General features: G+C 38.9%; 2 protein-coding genes across 2 annotated transcripts; both read left to right on the top strand.

The window, feature by feature from the left end:
• The first annotated feature begins 912 nt into the window (after positions 1 to 912).
• On the top strand, positions 913 to 9,477 carry LOC128615753 (uncharacterized). The gene is made up of 12 exons (XM_053638073.1): positions 913 to 1,187; positions 1,345 to 1,530; positions 1,603 to 1,677; positions 1,758 to 1,886; positions 3,672 to 3,857; positions 3,930 to 4,004; positions 4,085 to 4,213; positions 5,730 to 5,882; positions 6,013 to 6,123; positions 6,805 to 6,844; positions 8,613 to 8,661; positions 8,754 to 9,477. The coding sequence occupies exons 1-12, from the start codon at positions 1,179 to 1,181 to the stop codon at positions 9,475 to 9,477; spliced, it is 1,866 nt and encodes a 621-aa protein (XP_053494048.1). The 5' UTR covers positions 913 to 1,178.
• Positions 9,478 to 12,104: 2,627 nt separating this feature from the next.
• LOC128616094 (apolipoprotein L4-like) lies at positions 12,105 to 17,852 on the top strand. Its single transcript, XM_053638596.1, has 5 exons — positions 12,105 to 12,176; positions 13,535 to 13,684; positions 14,603 to 14,645; positions 15,033 to 15,078; positions 16,508 to 17,852. The coding sequence occupies exons 2-5, from the start codon at positions 13,538 to 13,540 to the stop codon at positions 17,208 to 17,210; spliced, it is 939 nt and encodes a 312-aa protein (XP_053494571.1). The 5' UTR covers positions 12,105 to 12,176; positions 13,535 to 13,537; the 3' UTR covers positions 17,211 to 17,852.
• The last annotated feature ends 1,532 nt before the right edge of the window (positions 17,853 to 19,384 follow it).

Raw genomic sequence — 19,384 nt, 5'->3', positions numbered from 1 at the left:
ACTGCTGATTTTAGAGGTACTTGTATGGTGGATGTGCAGCATAATCTAAGACATAAATATACAGATTATAAATGTTATATAACAAAGAAAAGTGTAATTGTTGATAGGGTGATGTTTTCTGTTAGGAGATGTTTATTTAAAACCAATGGAAGGAGTCTCCAAAAGAAAGGATTCAGAAGAGAGGATGCGGTTTCTCTAACAAGCTGCATTAAAAGAAAATCTTGTATAAGAAAAACATTGTTACTGTAAATAGATAAAAGGTACAAACTTGCTTTGAGCTTATAAAATACTATGGGTATGTGTGATTACAGGAAAGTAATTAACAACTATTAATTATGATTAATTGATTAGAATAATCCACTCTTCTGGGAAGGCTTTCCACAAAATTTTGGAATGTGGTTTTGTGGATTTGCCCATTCAGCCACAAGAACAGCCTGAGGTGCAGTTGGTGTTCCAGTTCATCCCAAAGGTGTTCAGTGGGGTTGTGGTCAGGGCTCTGTGCAGGACACTCGAGTTCATAGACCTCACTTTGTGAAATGCTTGATTGGCCTCATCCCTTTTTCATGGAACCTAGTTCCAGTTAGTGTTCTCAATATGAAGGGCTCAGTGAAGAATCCTACGTAAAGCTGGTTTTATTGTGCCCTTGTTGATTTCCTGTCACTTTTCATTATTTAAAAGGGTAACTGCATCAGAGAGTAATAATCTCTGGTTAAGTTCTGCTTCTGAAGCAGAGTCTGTCATGTTGACTTGCTCCTTTAAGCTTACAAGGGGTCATCAATGTTCACTTGAGCTATTAAAGTACCGAAAGAACCTTTATGATGACAATAGTGATAAATCCCCCAAGGAGAAATAACAACAGGAAGTTATTAATAATTTGAAAGGAAAGTCAAAAGGGTGTGTATAAAGCAGTATGTGAACACATCTGGTTTCCATGGTTACATGTTTTGTCAGCCTAAGCATGATTATCATTCACAATGTGTGTTATGCAGGCTGACCAACAGGTTATACAACATCACGTGTAAAGCTATGTATGTGTTTATGGGGAAGCCTGGCAGTGAGCAGTAGACTTAGATAAAGAGAGGTGTGAAATCCAAAACTGCACTTTTCTCTCTGATATATGATAACGTAACATTAAGAAAGGTATTAGTGGGGGGTGAAGTGACATTCGGAGGGAAGGAATGTCGCAAGTGAGTATTTTTGTTTTCATTATTGTGTCTGTGTATTGAGTAGATGACTCACAGCTCAATGTTTACATTGTATAATTTGCATTTCAGGAACTATTTGTTGTACCACAGCTATATATAATATTATATAATAATAATCTGCTTAAATGTGTATTTTTAGGAAGCAAATCCCAAGCCTAAATGTCCAACTCGGCCACCAGCTCCTGACCCCTCAAGGCTACGAAGATTACGGCTTGCCAGGCTCGCCCACGCAGAAGCAGTACCAGCTAAAACATGTAATCAATCACTGGAGACTCAAAACATCCCTACATACATAGACGTGATATCTGACAAGTCCCCTGTTAAGGTACTGAGTTTCACAGTGTGGTACAATTTTCAATTTTGTACAAAGTTGTTAACTTGAATGCACTTTTGTCAGGAGGATGTAGCTCCTGCCAGGCAACCACCTCCAGTACCGAAAAGATCGTTCCTCTCTCAGACCACAGAGACACAGGTGGGTGTCTCCCTAACAGTGTTCCCATGCGCGTCCTTTCTGCCATATTTTACATTTACTAATCTTTTATCCTTTTGTAGGACTTAAATGGTCATGCTGAGACGTTAGACATCAGAAATACAGATACCTCTTGGCATAACGGGAACGATGAGGAAACAGCGGACGGTCAAACATCCATCGATGTTCTTCCCAATGAGAGACGTCTCACAGTAAGTTTGAGATGATGGTTGATGATTAGATGAGGGCTAACTGTGCTGTGTCTTGTCCAACAGCTTCCTTGAGGAATCGTATCTAGGTACATGAATTGTAATCCGACTTGCCATACTTAGTGTGTATATATCTATTTACACCGATCAGTCATAACATTAAAAGCACCTGCCTAATACTATGCAGGTCCTCCTTGTGCCGCCAAAACAGCTCTGAGCCGTCGAGGCATGGACTCTGCAAGACCTCTGAATGTGTGCTGTGGTATCTGGCACCAAGACGTTAGCAGCAGATCCTTTAAGTCCTGTAAGTTGTGAGGTGGGGCCTCCATGGAATGGACTTGTTCGTCCAGCACATCCCACAGATGCTCGATCGGATTGAGATCTGGGGAATTTGGAGGCCGAGTCAACACCTTGAACTCTTTGTCATGTTTCTCAAACCATTCCTGAACAATTTTTTTATCCTGCTGAAAGAGAACACTGCCATTAGGGAATACAGTTGCCATGAAGCGGTGTACTTGGTCTGCAGCAATGTTTAGGTAGGTGGTACGTGTCAAAGTAACAGCCACATGAATGCCAGGACGCAAGGTTTCCCAGCAGAACATTGCCCAGAGCATCACACTACCTCTGTCAGCTTGCCTTCTTCCCATAGAGCATCGTGGTGCCATCTCTTCCCCAGGTAAGTGACACGCACCCGGACGTCCACATGATGTAAAAGAAAACATGATTCATCAGACCAGGCCACCTTCTTCCATTGCTCCATGGTCCAGTTCTGATTCTTACGTGCCCGTTGTAGACGCTTTCAGCAGTGGACAGGAGTCAGCATGAGCACTCAGACCGGTCTGCAGCTGCACAGCTCCATATGCAGCAAGCTGTGATGCACTGTGTTTTGTGACACCTTTCTATCATAGCCAGCGTGAACTTTTTCAGTAATCTGTGCTACAGTAGCTCTTCTGTGGGATCAGACCAGACGGGCTAGCCTTCTCTCCCCATGCGCATCAGTGAGCCTTGGGCACCTATGACCCTGTCGCTGGTTGTCCTTCCTTGGACCACTTTGCTAGGTACTAACCACTGCATACCAGGAACATCCCACAAGACCTGCTGTTTTGGAGATGTTCTGATCCAGTCGTCTAAGTATCACAATTTCACCCTTGTCAAAGTCGCTCAGATCCTTACGCTTGTCCATTTTTCCTGCTTCTAACACATCAACTTTGAGAACTGACTGTTCATTTGCTGCCTAATTTATCCCACCCCTTGACAGGTGCCACTGTAACGAGATAATCAATGTTATTCACTTCACCTGTCAGTGGTTTATTTTATGGTGTAATGAAAATAGTTGATGGGTGGCGCAATGAGTAGCATTGTTTGTATTGTGACCTTGTTGATTTCCAGCCACGACTTCAATCGTCTGCCATTTTTCATTATTTTAAAAGGGTAACCGCATCAGATAGTAATAATCTCTGGGTAAGTTCTGCTTCTGAAGCAGAATATGTCATGTTGACTTGCTCCTTTAGGCTTACAAGGGGGTCAGCAAGGTTCACTGCAATAGACTTCAGTGAGCAATAGACTTAGATAAAGAGAGGTGTGGAATCCAAAACTGGGGGGTGGTAAAGTGACATTCGGAAGGAAGGAATGTATTTTCGTTTGTTTTCATCATTGTGTCTGTGTATTGAGTAGATGACTCACAGCTCAATGTTTACATTGTATAATTTGCATTTCAGGAACTATTTGTTGTACCACAGCTATATAGAATATTATATAATAATAATCTGCTTAAATGTGTATTTTTAGGAAGCAAATCCCAAGCCTAAATGTCCAACTCGGCCACCAGCTCCTGACCTCTTAAGGCTACAAAGATTACGGCTTGCCAGGCTCGCCCACGCAGAAGCAGTACCAGCTGAAACATGTAATCAATCACTGGAGACTCAAAACATCCCTACATACATAGACGTGATATCTGACAAGTCCCCTGTTAAGGTACTGAGTTTCACAGTGTGGTACAATTTTCAATTTTGTACAAAGTTGTTAACTTGAATGCACTTTTGTCAGGAGGATGTAGCTCCTGCCAGGCAACCACCTCCAGTACCGAAAAGATCGTTCCTCTCTCAGACCACAGAGACACAGGTGGGTGTCTCCCTAACAGTGTTCCCATGTGCGTCCTTTCTGCCATATTTTACATTTACTAATCTTTTAACCTTTTGTAGGATTTAAATGGTCATGCTGAGACGTTAGACATCAGAAATACAGATACCTCTTGGCATAACGGGAACGATGAGGCAACAGTGGATGGTGAAACATACATCGATGTTCTTCCCAATGAGAGACGTCTCACGGTAAGCTGGAGATGATGGTTGATGATTTGATGAGGGCTAACTGTGCTGTGTACTGTCTAACTGTTTGATTCCCATGAGGAATGGTGTCTCGTTATCTACCTTGTGTTTTGGTGTAATGTAAATAGTTGATGGGTGGTGCTATGGGTAGCATAGCTCAGATTACTGTCTGCATGGAATTTCTCAAGGTAGATAGATGGATTGTTGACTCATTTGCCGCTAGGTGTGAAAGAGTATGTGCACGGTTCCCTGTGATGGAATGGTGTCCCATCCAGGCTGCGTTCCCACCTTGTGCTTAGTGTTTCTGAGATTTGGATCTACCGTGACCCTGACCAAGATAAAGCCGTTACTATATGAATATGAATTAATGAAAAAATAGTTCCACAAGATGGTAAGGAAGTAGCAATAAATGATTTACTGTTTTAAAATAAATAAATGGTTTACTGTTTTAATTTTTAATACTGCCACGTTTTTGAATTCTCAATACTGATTGTTCAGGAGGTGTTGATTTATTTTCTGTAATTGTTGATTGTTCAGGAGGTGTTGATTTATTTTCTCTAAGAGTAGTTCCAGCTGCAAGGCAAATCACAGGTTTATATTGATGTGCTCATTCTACTACTTTATTATGTCTGTTATGTCTACTTACACAGAGACTTGTACAGAGGAACTCCACATAAAAGGATTTTTATATTTAAAAAAAAAAACGTGTTTAGTTGTTGATACGGTGAAGTTTTCTGTGCGGAGATGATTATTTAACATTTTTGGGAGGAGTTTCTAGTGTTAGCACTAGACCAATGACCAATCAAACCTATTCCAGATTTAGTTCCCCCTTTACTGTTAGAATAATAACCTCCACTCTTCTGGGAAGGCTTTCCTCTAGATTTTGGAGCGTAGTTGTGAGGATTTGTGCTGATTCAGCCTCAAGAGCATCAGTAAAGTCGTAATAAGCGTCCCAGTTTATCCCAAAGGTGTTCAGTGGGGTTGAGGTCAGGTCAGGACCACTCAGGATCTTCCATTCCAACCTTGGCAAAACTTGTCTTCCATTTCCCTGTGCACAGGGGCATTGTCATGCTGGAATTAGTTAGTTCCTGTGAAGGGAAATCTTAATTCCACAGCATACAAAGATATTCTATACAATGTGCTTCCAACGTGGTGGCTTTATGAGGAAGACCAAGTATGGCTGTGTCCACATACAGTATTTTTGACCATATAGTTTCGCTTCTGTAATATGCGATAATCAGAACTAATTTGATTTGAGGACATTCCACAACATTACATGTATATAACAATATACTGTAATAATAATAAATAATACATTTCCACTGTTGGCCAATCACTGTGGCATAAAAGAAATAAAACACTTAAGAATAGCATCAAACTATAACAGCATGCCCTTGTGTGTTTTCTTCAATACAGTCTGTATTAGTCATTTACGATATTTACTATTTGTATTAGAGTTTAGGTGTAGTGTAAACATATTGCTAACCATTATATTTTGTCTGCTCTTACCCATTCCTAGAATCATGCCACACCTGTAAATGCTGCTCCTCCTCGTCCTGTTGTTCCACCTCGCCTTTCACTGATACGATCAAGAAAACCCTTGCTCTGCCAGTCCCGCTCCTCTGAGCCTTTTCAACATGTGTACGAAAGCATTGATGAAGTTCTGTCACAGGTAATTCACATGAATCACAGAACAAACAAAAAAAAAAGGAATGCAGAGCTACTTGATTTGTATGTCTCTGAAACTTTCAAATCAAAAGTTCAGAATTCTGTATGGAATGAGATTTGCATTAAACCCACAGGATGAAGACGGCAGGAGAGGTTTACCCGCAGGCCTAGCAAGAAAAGGGTGTTTTACTACTTACCGCACATGGAGTGAACGGTCTAGTGTGTATGGAGACAGCAACGCAAGGGTAAAACAGATCATTATCTAGACTTGATCTCAGACAATACAAAAAGATGTTCTAAAGATGCATTTGGTATTTCAAGAACGAGCTACATGCAGTGCATTCCACTAATATTGGCACAGACACTAAAGATAACAAAGATATTTTTTTTTATAAACCTGTGTTGTGTTTGCAATTGTATGGTATCCATGAGAGCAGAGTATTTTTGTGAAATTTTTAAACAAAAGTTCAAAAGCTTAAACAATAAAGACAATTTTTCACAGCCTTCTTTGCTCATATTTACCAAGGGTGCCAATATCAGTGGAGAGCACTGTAATCGCTACATGATATTCCTAAGAAAGGTACAGATGAGCAGCTAACATGGCTGAATGGCAACAACAGTTTTAAGTGAATAATTTGTGGCTATACATAAGACATGAATTCAGAGTGGCTATGTTTTGTTTCACACTGGTGCTTCATTTACAACTTTGGACCAGCACCATGGGATATAAAAGATAGGATTTGTTTTGAGCTTGAATATCCTTTAAAAATGTAAACATCTATGAAAATTTATTGCTTGTATCCTCATATTTGACCTTTTCAGTTTTGTTTTGTATCGTGTTTGCTGCAGGAAGAATTAAACTAGTTGAAATCTGATCAAGTCTTGATTTTATAAATGGAATAAAGCATCATCTTTCTTTTCTTCAGGAGCTGGACATCTTGTTAGAGTGGTGGAGAAGCATAGGAGGTGAGTGAGTCATTTGACACTAACAGCTCATTCTTAGCAATAATAACTGCATTTAATATTGCTTTATTTTTTATTTATACTCTGGTTAAGCAGCTGAATAGTGCATTATATGCAAATCCGCTCATAAGATTTAAAAAGTGGTTGCCTCCAGATTTCGCTCAGGATCATGTATGAAGTATAAAAGGTTAGACTGTTTCTCTAATCTGAAGAACACCATCCCAACTGTTAAACAGGGGGGTGGTAGCATCCTGTTGTGATGATGGTTTGTTGGAAAAGGGACTAATGCACTTCAGAAAGTGTCCAAGCAAGGAGGCCCACAAACCTAACTGATTTACACCAAGTCTATCAAGAGTAATGGGCAAAAATTCCACCAGAACTTGTAGAAGACTACAACAAGAGTTTTTTCAGAATAGTGCAATAATAAAAAAACATCCAGTGAGTGTTAGATTTGTGGACAGAAGCGCCTTGTTGGAGGTCAGTGGAGAATGGACAGACTGATTTGAGCTGGCAGAAAGGCTACAGCAACTCAGATAACAACTCTGTACAATTGTGGTGAGCAGAAAAGCATTTCAGAATGCACAACATGTTGAACCTTGAGCAGAAGACCACGTTGAGTTCCACTTCTGTCAGCCAAGAACAGAAATCTGAGGCTGCTGTGGGCACAGGCTCACCAAAACTGGACAGCTTTGGTGAAAACTGGAAAAACTGGAAAAACATAGCCTGGTCTGATGAATCTCAATTTGTGCTGAGGCACACAGATGGTAGGGTCAGAATTTGGTGCCAACAGCATGTATCCATGGACCTTTGTGTCAACAGTCCAGGCTGGTGGAGGTGGTGTAATGGAGTGGGGAATGTTCTCTTGACACACTTTGGCCCTGTTAATACCAAACAATCACCTCAGCTTATTTGAGTATTGTTACTGACTATGTGCATCCCTACATGGCCACAATTTGCACATCTTTTAATGGCTACTTCCAGGATGATAATGCACTATGTCACAAAGCAAAAGTCATCTCAAACTAGTTTCATGAACATGGCAATGAGTTCAGTGTTTTCAGTGGTCTTTCAAGTCACCGGATATGAATCCAATAGAACACCTTTGGTGTTCACCTTTAGTGTTCAGTGAGTGTATGTTAACATGAAATGAGTTATGAAAAATTGAGTTTGAATTTCTTTAGCTTAGATTATGTAAAAGTTTGGCCTCAACCATAGCCAGCCTGCCAAAGTAAGAGCCTAATCATTGTAACATTGTGAATGAATATTCTTACCTCAATAATATTATACAGTATCAATATATAATATAAATATTAACACCTCAAAAGCACTGGATATTTGCTGGTTATTAGGGGTCCAAGCACCAAAAGTGATTGATGATGATGATTATTAGAAATGCCATGGGACTCTATAGCAGCCCATAGAACCAGTTGCATGCTGTTCTGGTTGTGCAGTCCAGACTCACAAACAAACCCATCCATCACAATAAACACCATTCCAAATTCCTCCAACAAATGTGGTCAAATTATCCTAATATAAATGGATAGAAGGAAGCAAGACTCAGCAAGGGTGGTCATAGTACTAACTCATTCCACCACGAGGTTGTGCTATAATTAAAGGATAAACAAAAATTAAATTCTATCAACAAAAAGGGTCAAGTCATGCATTCCACATCCCTTGCATAGTGGTTGGACCCTTTAATGGCTGCTTGCCTTTGACTTTGAATAGCGCAGGTGTAAATGGTGCAAAAGTCAGTCAGTTTGTTCTCTTTTAGGGTTGGAGAACCTATCAATGGACTATGACAAAGAGGAAACAATAACAAAGTATGTATGATTTGTTTAATTTAAAAAATTTAGTCCATTATAGAAGAGTATAGAATAGTAACCTGATGCTGTTCATCTTCTCTCCCCTACAGACCACTGATCTCAGTGGCACAAAGGGTAAAAACGGCAATGCGTCTGTATGAGCTGCTTTTAGTTCAGCGTTGCACAGCCCTGCTGAACCATATCACTGAGCTCCACTGCACCGCAGACAATCTTGTCAAATCGAATAAAAAGGCTCGTCTTGCCAAGCTCACAGGAGGCACGACGGGTGCGGTTGGTGGTGTTACTATTGCAGCAGGCATTGCTCTCGCCCCACTGACCTTAGGAGCCTCGTTGGTGGCAACCGGTGTCGGCATCGGAATTGTTGCTGCTGGAGGGGTGGCAGGAGCATCAGCGACCTTTGGCAAAAAAGTGAAAGGGTCTCAGTTAAAGGACAAAGTGGAAAAAATCATAAACAACTACAAATCCCAGATCGAAGATATTCTAGCATGCCTGAGGTTTATTGATATAGGGATGAAGCACCTCAGAAAGCAGGATGACTCAAAGTTGAAGGAAATGGGTGCTCATTTGGAGAAAATAGCCAGACTTGCTCAGGAAATGGAAAACATAAACTCCATAGATGCCATTAATGAGCATTTTCACATCCTGCAGGATTTGGATTCCTATTTCAGTGAGGAGGACAATCCAAGAACTAAGAAGGACTCTAATAGCCAGCTTATACAGAAAGTCCAGGAGGTGGCTGACAAATTGAAAGAGTGCGTGGATCAACTGATACGGATTAAAAACCTGTTTCTCTCAATAGATGATAATGTATGAGTAAAGAGATCAGTTTTGTAAGTTGCTGCAAAATATCTAGTTTTTTTTTTAAATAATCTATTAAATAATAGACCCTTTCATGTGAACTTTCCTCACATACCCAGAATAAGACTATTGAATGCCTGATTCAGATTGGTTGGAAGATGTTAAACAGGGATGTGTTATCTTATGTGGCAGACGTGCCACGTAAATGTACAGTGCTGTGAAAAAGTATTTGTTTTCTTCTGTTTTTGTGTATGGCATAGTGCAGTGCTCCCTCAAAAAATAGATACAGTGCTGTGCAAAAGTATTTGCCTGATTTCTTCTGTTTTTGTGTACATCTCATACTAAATTTTCAGAAATTAAAACAAAATCTAAGTTAAAACAAAGGCAACCAGAGTAAACACAAAATACAGTTTTTAAATTGTAGTTATTTATTGAAGCAAAAAAAGTGGCGAGGCAAAAACCACTGCTAATGCAGAAGAACTGATGAGTCAAAAGTGGAACTTCTTGGAAAACAGGGGTCCTGTTACATCTGGCATAAACCAAGCACAGAATTCCACAAAAAGAACATCATATCTATGGTCAAGCATGGTGGTGGAGGTGTGATGGTGTGGGGATGCTTTGCTGTTTAAGGGGCCTGGGCAACTTGCAAGTTGAAACTCAAGCACAACTTGCTTATGCAGCAAGGCAATGATCCAAAGCATAGGAGTCCTAGAAGTAAGTGATCCTAGTCCTACAAGTAAGTGAAAGACTGATCTCCAGTTATCGGAAGTGTTTGGTTGCAGTTATTGCTGCTAAAGGTGGCACAACCAGATTTTAAGTTTAAGGGGGCAATTAGTTTTTCACATGGGTGATAGGTGTTGGATAACTTTTTTTGCTTCATTAAAAATAAATAAATAAATAAATACTGTATCGTGTGTTTACTCAGGTTGCCTTTGTTTGATATTGTATTTTGTCTGAAGATCTGAAACTATTTAGTATGAGATATACACAAAAGCAAAAGAAATCAGGATGTGCGCAAATACTTTACACAGTATTAAAGAGCCTCCCATGTCAGTACTTTGTAACAATCATGTCTGTAAAGCTATATTATTATCTAAAATAATTCTAATAAAAATGTTATTTATTTATTTATTTTATTAACTGTTTATAGTTTATATAATGGACTTTGATGTCATGGGTGGACAGTCTGATTATTTGTCTCCATTGGAGTTGTGGATTCAGTCTATGCTACAGATCTATGCAAAACTTATATCTGTGAATGGCTCATTGAAGACATGCAGCACTTCCCAGGTTTGTTCACGTTTCCTAATCCATTCACCTACTTAAAGCACTTCAGAGGGTTCTCCATACCATGGAAATAGGGGAGGGTGGTAATCTAATACACACTGGAAGGGTTTGAGTCTGGTTGATAAGTGTGCTAGTGAATTTTGTGCATAGTCAGCCCAGGGCAAGTACTGGCTCCAATCATGATGATTTCTTGAACAATAGGATCTGAGGAATCTCCCAGCCTCTGCAGTAGCCTCTCTACTACTTTGCAATGGGGCGTTTCACTAGGGATATAAAACAGCATGTTTTAGAAAACCTGTCCATGATCATCATAACTGTGGTATTCCCTTTTGAAGCAGGCAGACTTGTAATGAAGTTGAGGGTGATTTAAGACTAAGGACAGTGTGGCAGTGGTTCCAGGAGACCACTGAGCAGTTAACATGGGCTTATAAACTGGATGCAGAATTGACAAACTTGAATAAAGTATGTAACATCATTATTAAGTGAAGGCCATGAAAATCTTTTCTTGACAAGACTAATGATTCTCAGGATGACCAGATTTGAGGGAAATGTGTACCCACTGCATAAGCTGATCTCTCATAGTTTGTGGAAAACATATGCTGGGAACTCTGATCGTGAAAGCTCTTCTTGTTTGGCTCATGAGAACTCAATGGCTTGAATGGAAGGGGGTTCCACTTCACCCTAATAGAGTCTAGAGACTGCATTGGCTTTGACTTTCTTGGTTCCTGGTCTATAGGTGAGGGTAAACTTGTGGCAGCTGAAGAATAAGGTCATCTCGCTTCGCAAGAGTTAAGCTTCTTGCCTGACTTGGCAAATTAAAAATTTCAGTGATCATCGAGGACTAGGAAAGGGTGTCCTCTACCGTCCAAACATTGTCTCTAGTAGGCTAATCAAGGAATCGACCCAGAAGTGATAGGCAACAGGGTGGTACTAGAATTCAGGGTAGTGCGACCTCTGCTGGTGGGGAGGAGAAACGTCATGAATCCCACTTGCACCTACATATAAATGGTAAAAATGTACAATATGATGTTCTTTTAGAAAAATTAAAAAAAAAAAAAAAAAAGTCAGTATTGGCAAATTTCTGTGGTTTAAGAGGAATAGAAACACACATCACCATGCCATTAATTATTTTCCATAAAATAAAAATCTTGTCGTGTTTTAGTCCTTACTAATCGGATCCACCTAAAAAGGTTAACTTGTTTGATGAATGCATACTTATCATTTGACTAATGACTAACCATTAAAAAGAGAGCTGACAAGCAATTCCACATTCCATCAGGTGTAAAGAACTGTTTCCATTTTGAGGCTAGCAATATATCACTCTTTAAATTTTATCACAACACTCTCAGTTTGTTCTTGGCATTCAGATTTGATGACGTCTAGCGTTGGTCATTTGATCCAGCAACAACATTATTAAAACGTCAAAGGTAAGAACTAAAATCGTGCTTAATAATACACACATTCAAGTTTTTGTCTGAAGTACTAACAACATAAGCAATGTTTATACTGAATGGCATACCTGTTTTAACTTTTTTTTTCATTTTGTTTTTATTTATAGTCTAGTTTATCCTCTAATTTTACTGACCATTTTTGTAGTGTCAGGTCAGTATTGGATGTGATTTGATATGCAGGGTAGAGTTTGACAATAAAATTGTTTAGTCGCATATAAAACTAAAACTGCATAGAAAGGTAAACCAGCAAGGAAGTCAAATCGGTTGAGCAATTTATGGTGAAATTTTACTACAAATAAACATGTACATATATGCAGTATGTACTAACACTTTGAGAATGATGAGTTCATACAAGCAGATATTATCAGTGGAAATAATGAAATGAAACAACGTGTCTCTTTTTAACTTCTGTGTGTTCCCTCCTTGGTTGTGAAGCATTGTGTATAGTTTGGATTGTTGCTGTTATGTTATGTTGTGTTTGTACTCGTTTGTAATCGTTTTTGTTTTCGGTTTGGGTTTTCTTTTCTTTGCCTTGACTTGCCTCAGTGTAGACCGTTGTTTTAGTTGTTTTGTAGTTCTAGCTTCTTTCCCAGTCTTTGTTTTTTTTTTTGTTGTTGTTGTTTTTAATTATTAAAATCACTTCTGCACTTGCATCCAACTCCAAGGATTTCATGACAGAAGAATACACATTAATAGTCAAATGAGTCAAATGAAAATAATTAACATCTTGTTACCTCATTCTTTACAATTGGGAGTGCTGGGAAACAAAACTGGGTCTCAAATTGCCTGAAGTAACATTAGAGCCTATAATTTGGGCTAATCTACATTGTTCCAAACACACTGTTCATTATGTAAATAATCTCTTTAACCAATTTGTGTTAGTCATCCTGTACCCGTCACTGGTGTAAAACTTTCTTGACCACAGCCCTGCTCTTGGCTGGAAATTTTTGGTTCGTGGACTATTTCTGAACCCTGCCATGTTTTAAAAAGCTCAGTAAAACTTCTGCACCTGATATAGTTGTACCAAGGCTACACACACTACTATGCCAGTGTTCACTCAAGTCATAGCTTCACCCAGATAAGTGGAGTTCACTGTGTAGGTACTGGTTACATTGGCTTGCATGATTTTCTTGCATATGTATACACGTAAATGTATTAATCTGACACAGTTTCAGTAAGTTTCTACCAAGGAATAAGTACAGAAACAAGTGCTAAATATAATAACAAAAAAAGAATCTGAACTACAAGTTAAAGGTAGTTAAATGACAACAGTATTTACTCTGTGTTCCCTACAACTGTGTGCCATGCCCTTTCTATGCTCATCACTGTGATAGCCCATGGATCTGGATAAGAAGCCACCAGCAGACAAATCCATAATCAACAGGATTATCAAATCAGGTGGCCGACTCCTACCTGGCATGGTGCCATTCAACTCTGTTCCTGATTCTGACCAACAGAGTGGAGGAGAAGAGCTCACTGTGCAGGTAAGATATATATACAGATATATACATTTACATTTATTAATTTGACACACATTCTCACCAAAGTAATTTATAGGTGAAGTCATTTCTCTCTTGAAGACTCTTGGACAACTGCAGCTTGTCATGTTACTGCAAGAAGCCAAAAAATCCTATGTAATTAAGTCTTTCCTATGTCTGACACTGGAGACTCCTTCCAAAAATGCACAAAAAAAAGTAACATTTCTTCACTTTTCTGTCTCCTCACAAAAAACTTCACTATATCAGTAATCACACACGTATCAGGAACTTCCGAGTCCCTGTGTTAGATCTAACTACAGAAACAAATAACATATTAAAACAATTGTATTTATACAAATCTATTTATATAATTTACCTTGCAGCTTGACCTGAGCTGCTGTTTTAGAACCAAACAGAAGTGAGAGTTCAACAGTGCTCTGGTTTAGTTATTAAAAATAACATAAGCAGCTACAATAATACACAAAATTCATAAGCAGTATCTCCAATTAACATGTTTAAGATCCTCCCATGTCCTCTGTGCAGGAAAAAAACTTTTCATGGACCTTAAATTGATAATATTACAAGTTAATTAATATATCACAATTAGTATCACAGGTATAGGACACAGGAATTTGGAAATATCATAATAAGAGTCACAATAAGATGTACTGACTCTGTAAAGTCAAATCTCTAAACTTTTAAGCTGTCTCTAATAATTATGATATGTAGTATACGGTCATATTACTCAACTTACTTCACTAAGATCAATGAAGTCTCTCTTTTTTTCTTTTTTTTTAATTGTCAATACTGTATGCCTCCATGATAATGCACAAATTTCCCATAGGAAATGCACAATTCATGTACATAAATGTCAACTATAACACATCTACAGTGTTTAAGGATTGTTTTTCTTCCATCTATTAGGATAATTATGCAGATGTCATTGAATGGTGGATCTCAGAGAAACGTAAGTTTAAGAACATTATAACAATATACCATATATAATATACCATATTACATCTTTATTATTTACTCATTTTATTTATTCAAAGCTTCTTAAAAGTGAAGCAGTAATTAGTCCAATTTAAGCTGCATATAATAACTGCATATCACAGTTGAGGCCTTACTCAAAGGCACAACAATAGGCACAATAACATATCCAAAGATTTAAATTTACAAGCACAGAACATTCATCACTGGGCAACATTTCCATGATGTTAGATCGGGCATTTTGAATCATGTTATTCCCACATCTACATAAAATACTCCAAAGCTGCCGTTATGTATTTGTAACACTATATTATGTCACTGAAACATCTGTTTGACACTGGATATGAACCCTCTTCAATTTCAGCCTGGAAGGAACTTGAACATCCTAATGCAGAGAAAAATGATGCAAAGTAAGTGTCAAAAAGTGAATTTTGTGTATCTGAGTGAAGACATTTAGGGCTCTATTTTCATGCAAGCTCAACCTGGGTATAACTAAGGCTATAGAGAATTTAGATTTTGGTTGAATGCTATTAACCACAAAAAAAAAAATCCATATTCCTAATTGCCGTGGAATTAAAGTTTGTGTAGCTATCAAAACAAAGATGTCCAAAGAAATAGCATACTGATTTTCAACAAATGGCAAAATCTTCAGTGTTGAATTAACACCTAGAGTGTGGATTGAACTCTTTCAGAGTTCATTTATCTAATTGGACATGCTGCACATGTATAAACACTGTAGGCATTAATTCAACACTGGGGATTTTGCTATGTAGGCACTTTGTCTGCTTACTACTTCAATTTGACTTTTCATCCGTCTTAAGCACAATGTATGATCCTTTGGGACTGTTGCTTGCGATCAAGGACTACAGATTTTGGCCTAGGGTTATAGGAATCTTCTAGGATTCTGAAAATTTGTCTCAGATGACCAAATCGTGGCCAAAATCGTACAGTGTGAACCCGGCTTTAGAACGTGCTCACACCAGTGACATTAAGAGAATATTAACAGCCACTATTTCATGTTCTTTCATATGAAACCTGCATTGAACATGCAGGACAGACTGGAATAGGGCATTTTGTCATAGCCTACTGTATGTTTCTGCCAATTACTAGATTTCATTCTGATTATCTGCTTTAAAACAAGATCTTCGTGGCTGCAGACCATTAAAATTAGCCTAAAAACCACCATGCTCAGACTTGCTTTTATCCAAAACTAGCACAATTTGGCATTTAAAAAAAAATGCAACTCTGAATACATAACCAAATCATTTTGAGGAGGGGAGAGGGGGGTGAAAGGGAGAAGGGGTAATTTAAATAATTATTTCATAATCTGTAGTTATGAAGTTTTAATATCTTATCTAGAGCCAGAAAGGCTGGTCATAATATTGAATGGGAGAACTAAAATTTTTGCTACCCAGCCAAAACTCAAAGGAGTTCCAGATAGCTGCTATTCTGTGTATTTTAACTTACAGCCACTGGTGCTGTTGTTCTTAGTTCCACAATAGTAAAATTATCCACTTTAATTAATTTGTAAGAAGCAAATAAGGCAATGTGGACACCAAAAATTTAACCTAATTTTTAATATATATATATTTTTCTATTAAAGACAGGGAGGGCTTAGTCCTGTTAGCCAATCTATTCCAGCACATGTTGTCTATAGCATACACTCAATTAATTCATAAATCTTCCTGGGATTTGTGGGCTCCTCACCAGCTGTAGGTACATCCTTATGGTGCAGAGAATGCAATGATTTGAAATAGATATGTATCACTGCAGTAAATCTGACCATACATCTTGATAATGTTGGTAATCTTGGTAATGTTTTTCTCTCGGTCTCTCCAGAACCTTCACACAGAAAGCTGAAAATCTAAAAAGAGCTCTTTATGTGTTTGATCGCCTAATGTGTGAGCGAGGAGCAAATCTGCAGGATCACATTGTAGAACTACAGGGAGTGGCTGATAATATTGACAAGGAGGTGAAGACAGCAGGTGTTACCTGGGCAAATGTAGGGGCACTAGGACTGGCAGCTTCTGTCGGAAGTGTCCTATTTGCCTCACTGACCAGCAGGGCTTCTTTAGCAGTGGCTGCAGTTGGGGTTGGAGTTGGAGTTGTAGCAGTTGGAGTCTCAACTACCATTATCAACAAAATCCACACCAATGTGGACAGGAAGAAGGTGGAAACAATCCTCAAAGAACACTCTACTTATCTAGAGGAATTTGAGAGATGTGTGAAGTTTATAGGTAAAAATGTAGAGTGCCTGAAGAAATACGACTTGTCCACATTAAAGGGGGAGAGGATGACTAGAGTGGTACAGATGGCTGGAGAAAATGTAGGAGCAATCGGCCCACTCAGTAAATCCTCCGGTCTGATCCAAGGCTTCGTGCTGGGCTTGGACATCTACTCCTGCAAAGGCGACTCTGAGCAGCTGAAGAACGGCACAGAAACCAAATTTGCCAAACAAATTCATGTGCTGGCGAAACAGATGCAGGCCAGCCTTGAAGAACTAATGAAGTTCAAAACAGTGGTGGGATCTGTGGACATGTAGAGCATGATTTGTGTGTATATTGAAGATTTTGCTATTATGTAGTGTATATTTTAGAGAAGTTTAACTCATTAATGCTATAAACCCTATAATATACATTTTATGTTATCCAATGATATATTCATTTACAGACGCATATACTGGCAAGTGGTCACAGAAACCCTGTAATACAGATCATGAAGTAAATTTTCAATGCTTTGTGTTTCTTTATGACATGATAGAGAAAGGATACTAACAGAATAACCAATCAAATTAAAAAATGCTACTTAAATGTCAGTGTGGTGTAGTCTATGTGTTATTATAAGAGCATCATTTCTACCAGAGTACAGTAGCTAGTCTGTTATGAAAGTGCCTTTCGTAGTTAGTTATTCTACAAAGTCATATCTGTTAGCATCATGATAGGCATTGCTGTAATTAGCCACGTCACTGCAACTTAAATTATCAGTAATGGTTGTGAGGTCCAAGACACATATTTGTAGGAGGTTTCAATTATGCATTTCACTCCTGTAAAAGTTAGATTGATGCTCCTGAGTGGCACAACAGAAAAGTCTGTCTTTGGGACATGAGAGATGACCTCGTAACCCAGTGATGTCACAGTCATCCAGGGCCGGGAGCCAAAAAAGGTAAACTTGGTTGCAAATCACAATGACACTAGCGAATCGTTAGCATCTGCGAGTTCATTAATGCAAAACAGGGCAGAGAGCACTTTCCTGCAAGTGTGTTACACTATCCTGTGACACAGCAGTTTGAAAAGATGTGGTTGGCATGCTTGTGCCTACCTCCTCCAATCTTACATTAACAAAAGAGAACAGGCAAGGGGGTTGTAGGAAGTTTGTTGGGGAGACAGGAGAATTGGGTGTCACCACAAACATATATAGACGCCGCATTGGCCACTTTGGCCCATTTGTCCGCCATTTTGATCTGGGCAAGACTGCCCTATAAACAAATACAAGTAAACGTGGGAGCTGTGTTTTTTCTGGATAAAAATACACAGTAATGTTTACATTTCTCAAATGATTTCAATGGTTTATGATCCATGTGGAGTACAAAAAAAGTTCTGTCTCAAGTTACTTACAATCTCGATAGTTAGACTTGGAATTCTGTTAACAAAGCTTGTTCACCTTTAAATACTGAAAAAAATCTAAATAGTGCATGTTTAACTATTAATAATTGACCATCATTGTACCAAAATGGAACACCACTGGCAAATACAAATTGAATAGTGAGACAGTGGCAGTAAGTCTGCTTTCTATATTTTATTAGCAATAAAAGGATACGGATATACTCCAAAACAGACAATTACAAAGTTTCACGTCTCGTGACGTAAGGAAGATAGGACGGATGCAAATGCAGTAGAACAGTTTTATTGAGAGACACAGGCAGGTTAATCCAATGTGATCCAAAACGTAATCCACAAACATGCAAAAGGTCAGGCGATCGGCAAAAAGGCATAAACGGGGCAAGGCTGGAAACTATGTCGTGGTAACGGAAAACAGGGTCGATATACAAAACATGAAACATAAGCTATGACTATGAACTGGGAGCGGAGAAACCAGCGTGAACTAAACAAACGAATCGAAACATGGACTATGACTATGGAAACGCCTCTAAACTAATCTACTCTAATACATCTTATCTAATATTCCACGCCGTGTGCTGGGAGGTGCGCGGTATATATACACATACATAATCAGCCTCGTAATGGCTGACGGCTGAGGGCAATTCAGACACACGTGACACCATAGACCATGACGGACCAGGGAGGAGACATAAAACATAACAGATGCACGTGTCGAAATGTCACGATTGTCAACAAGGGAAAAGTGCGCGTGCGCTCACATGCTCCATAGCGCGCTGCTTAAAGGGGAACTCATGACACAAAGATAATTATAAGATAATCCTTTATGGCTCCGGTAAAACAGTTACAGTTACAGTGGTAAAAACATGTATATGTTGACAATAACAACAACAACAACAACAACAAGCCATGATTTGATGACAAGCTATTAAATCATTATAGTCTATTGATACACTCACTGTTTGGAGATGAGTCAGGAAACAGAAGACAGATGGTTTAGCTCCTTCTCTAATCCTGACAGTCTGATCTGTCCCGTCACAGTCCTCCGGCTTGAAGTGCTCACTGCACAGCATGGAGGACTCACTTGTGGAAGCACCTT

This window comes from Ictalurus furcatus, chromosome 12 (assembly GCF_023375685.1).
Source record: "Ictalurus furcatus strain D&B chromosome 12, Billie_1.0, whole genome shotgun sequence".
NCBI lineage: Eukaryota > Metazoa > Chordata > Actinopteri > Siluriformes > Ictaluridae > Ictalurus > Ictalurus furcatus.
This window is presented reverse-complemented; position numbering and strand designations above follow the sequence as displayed.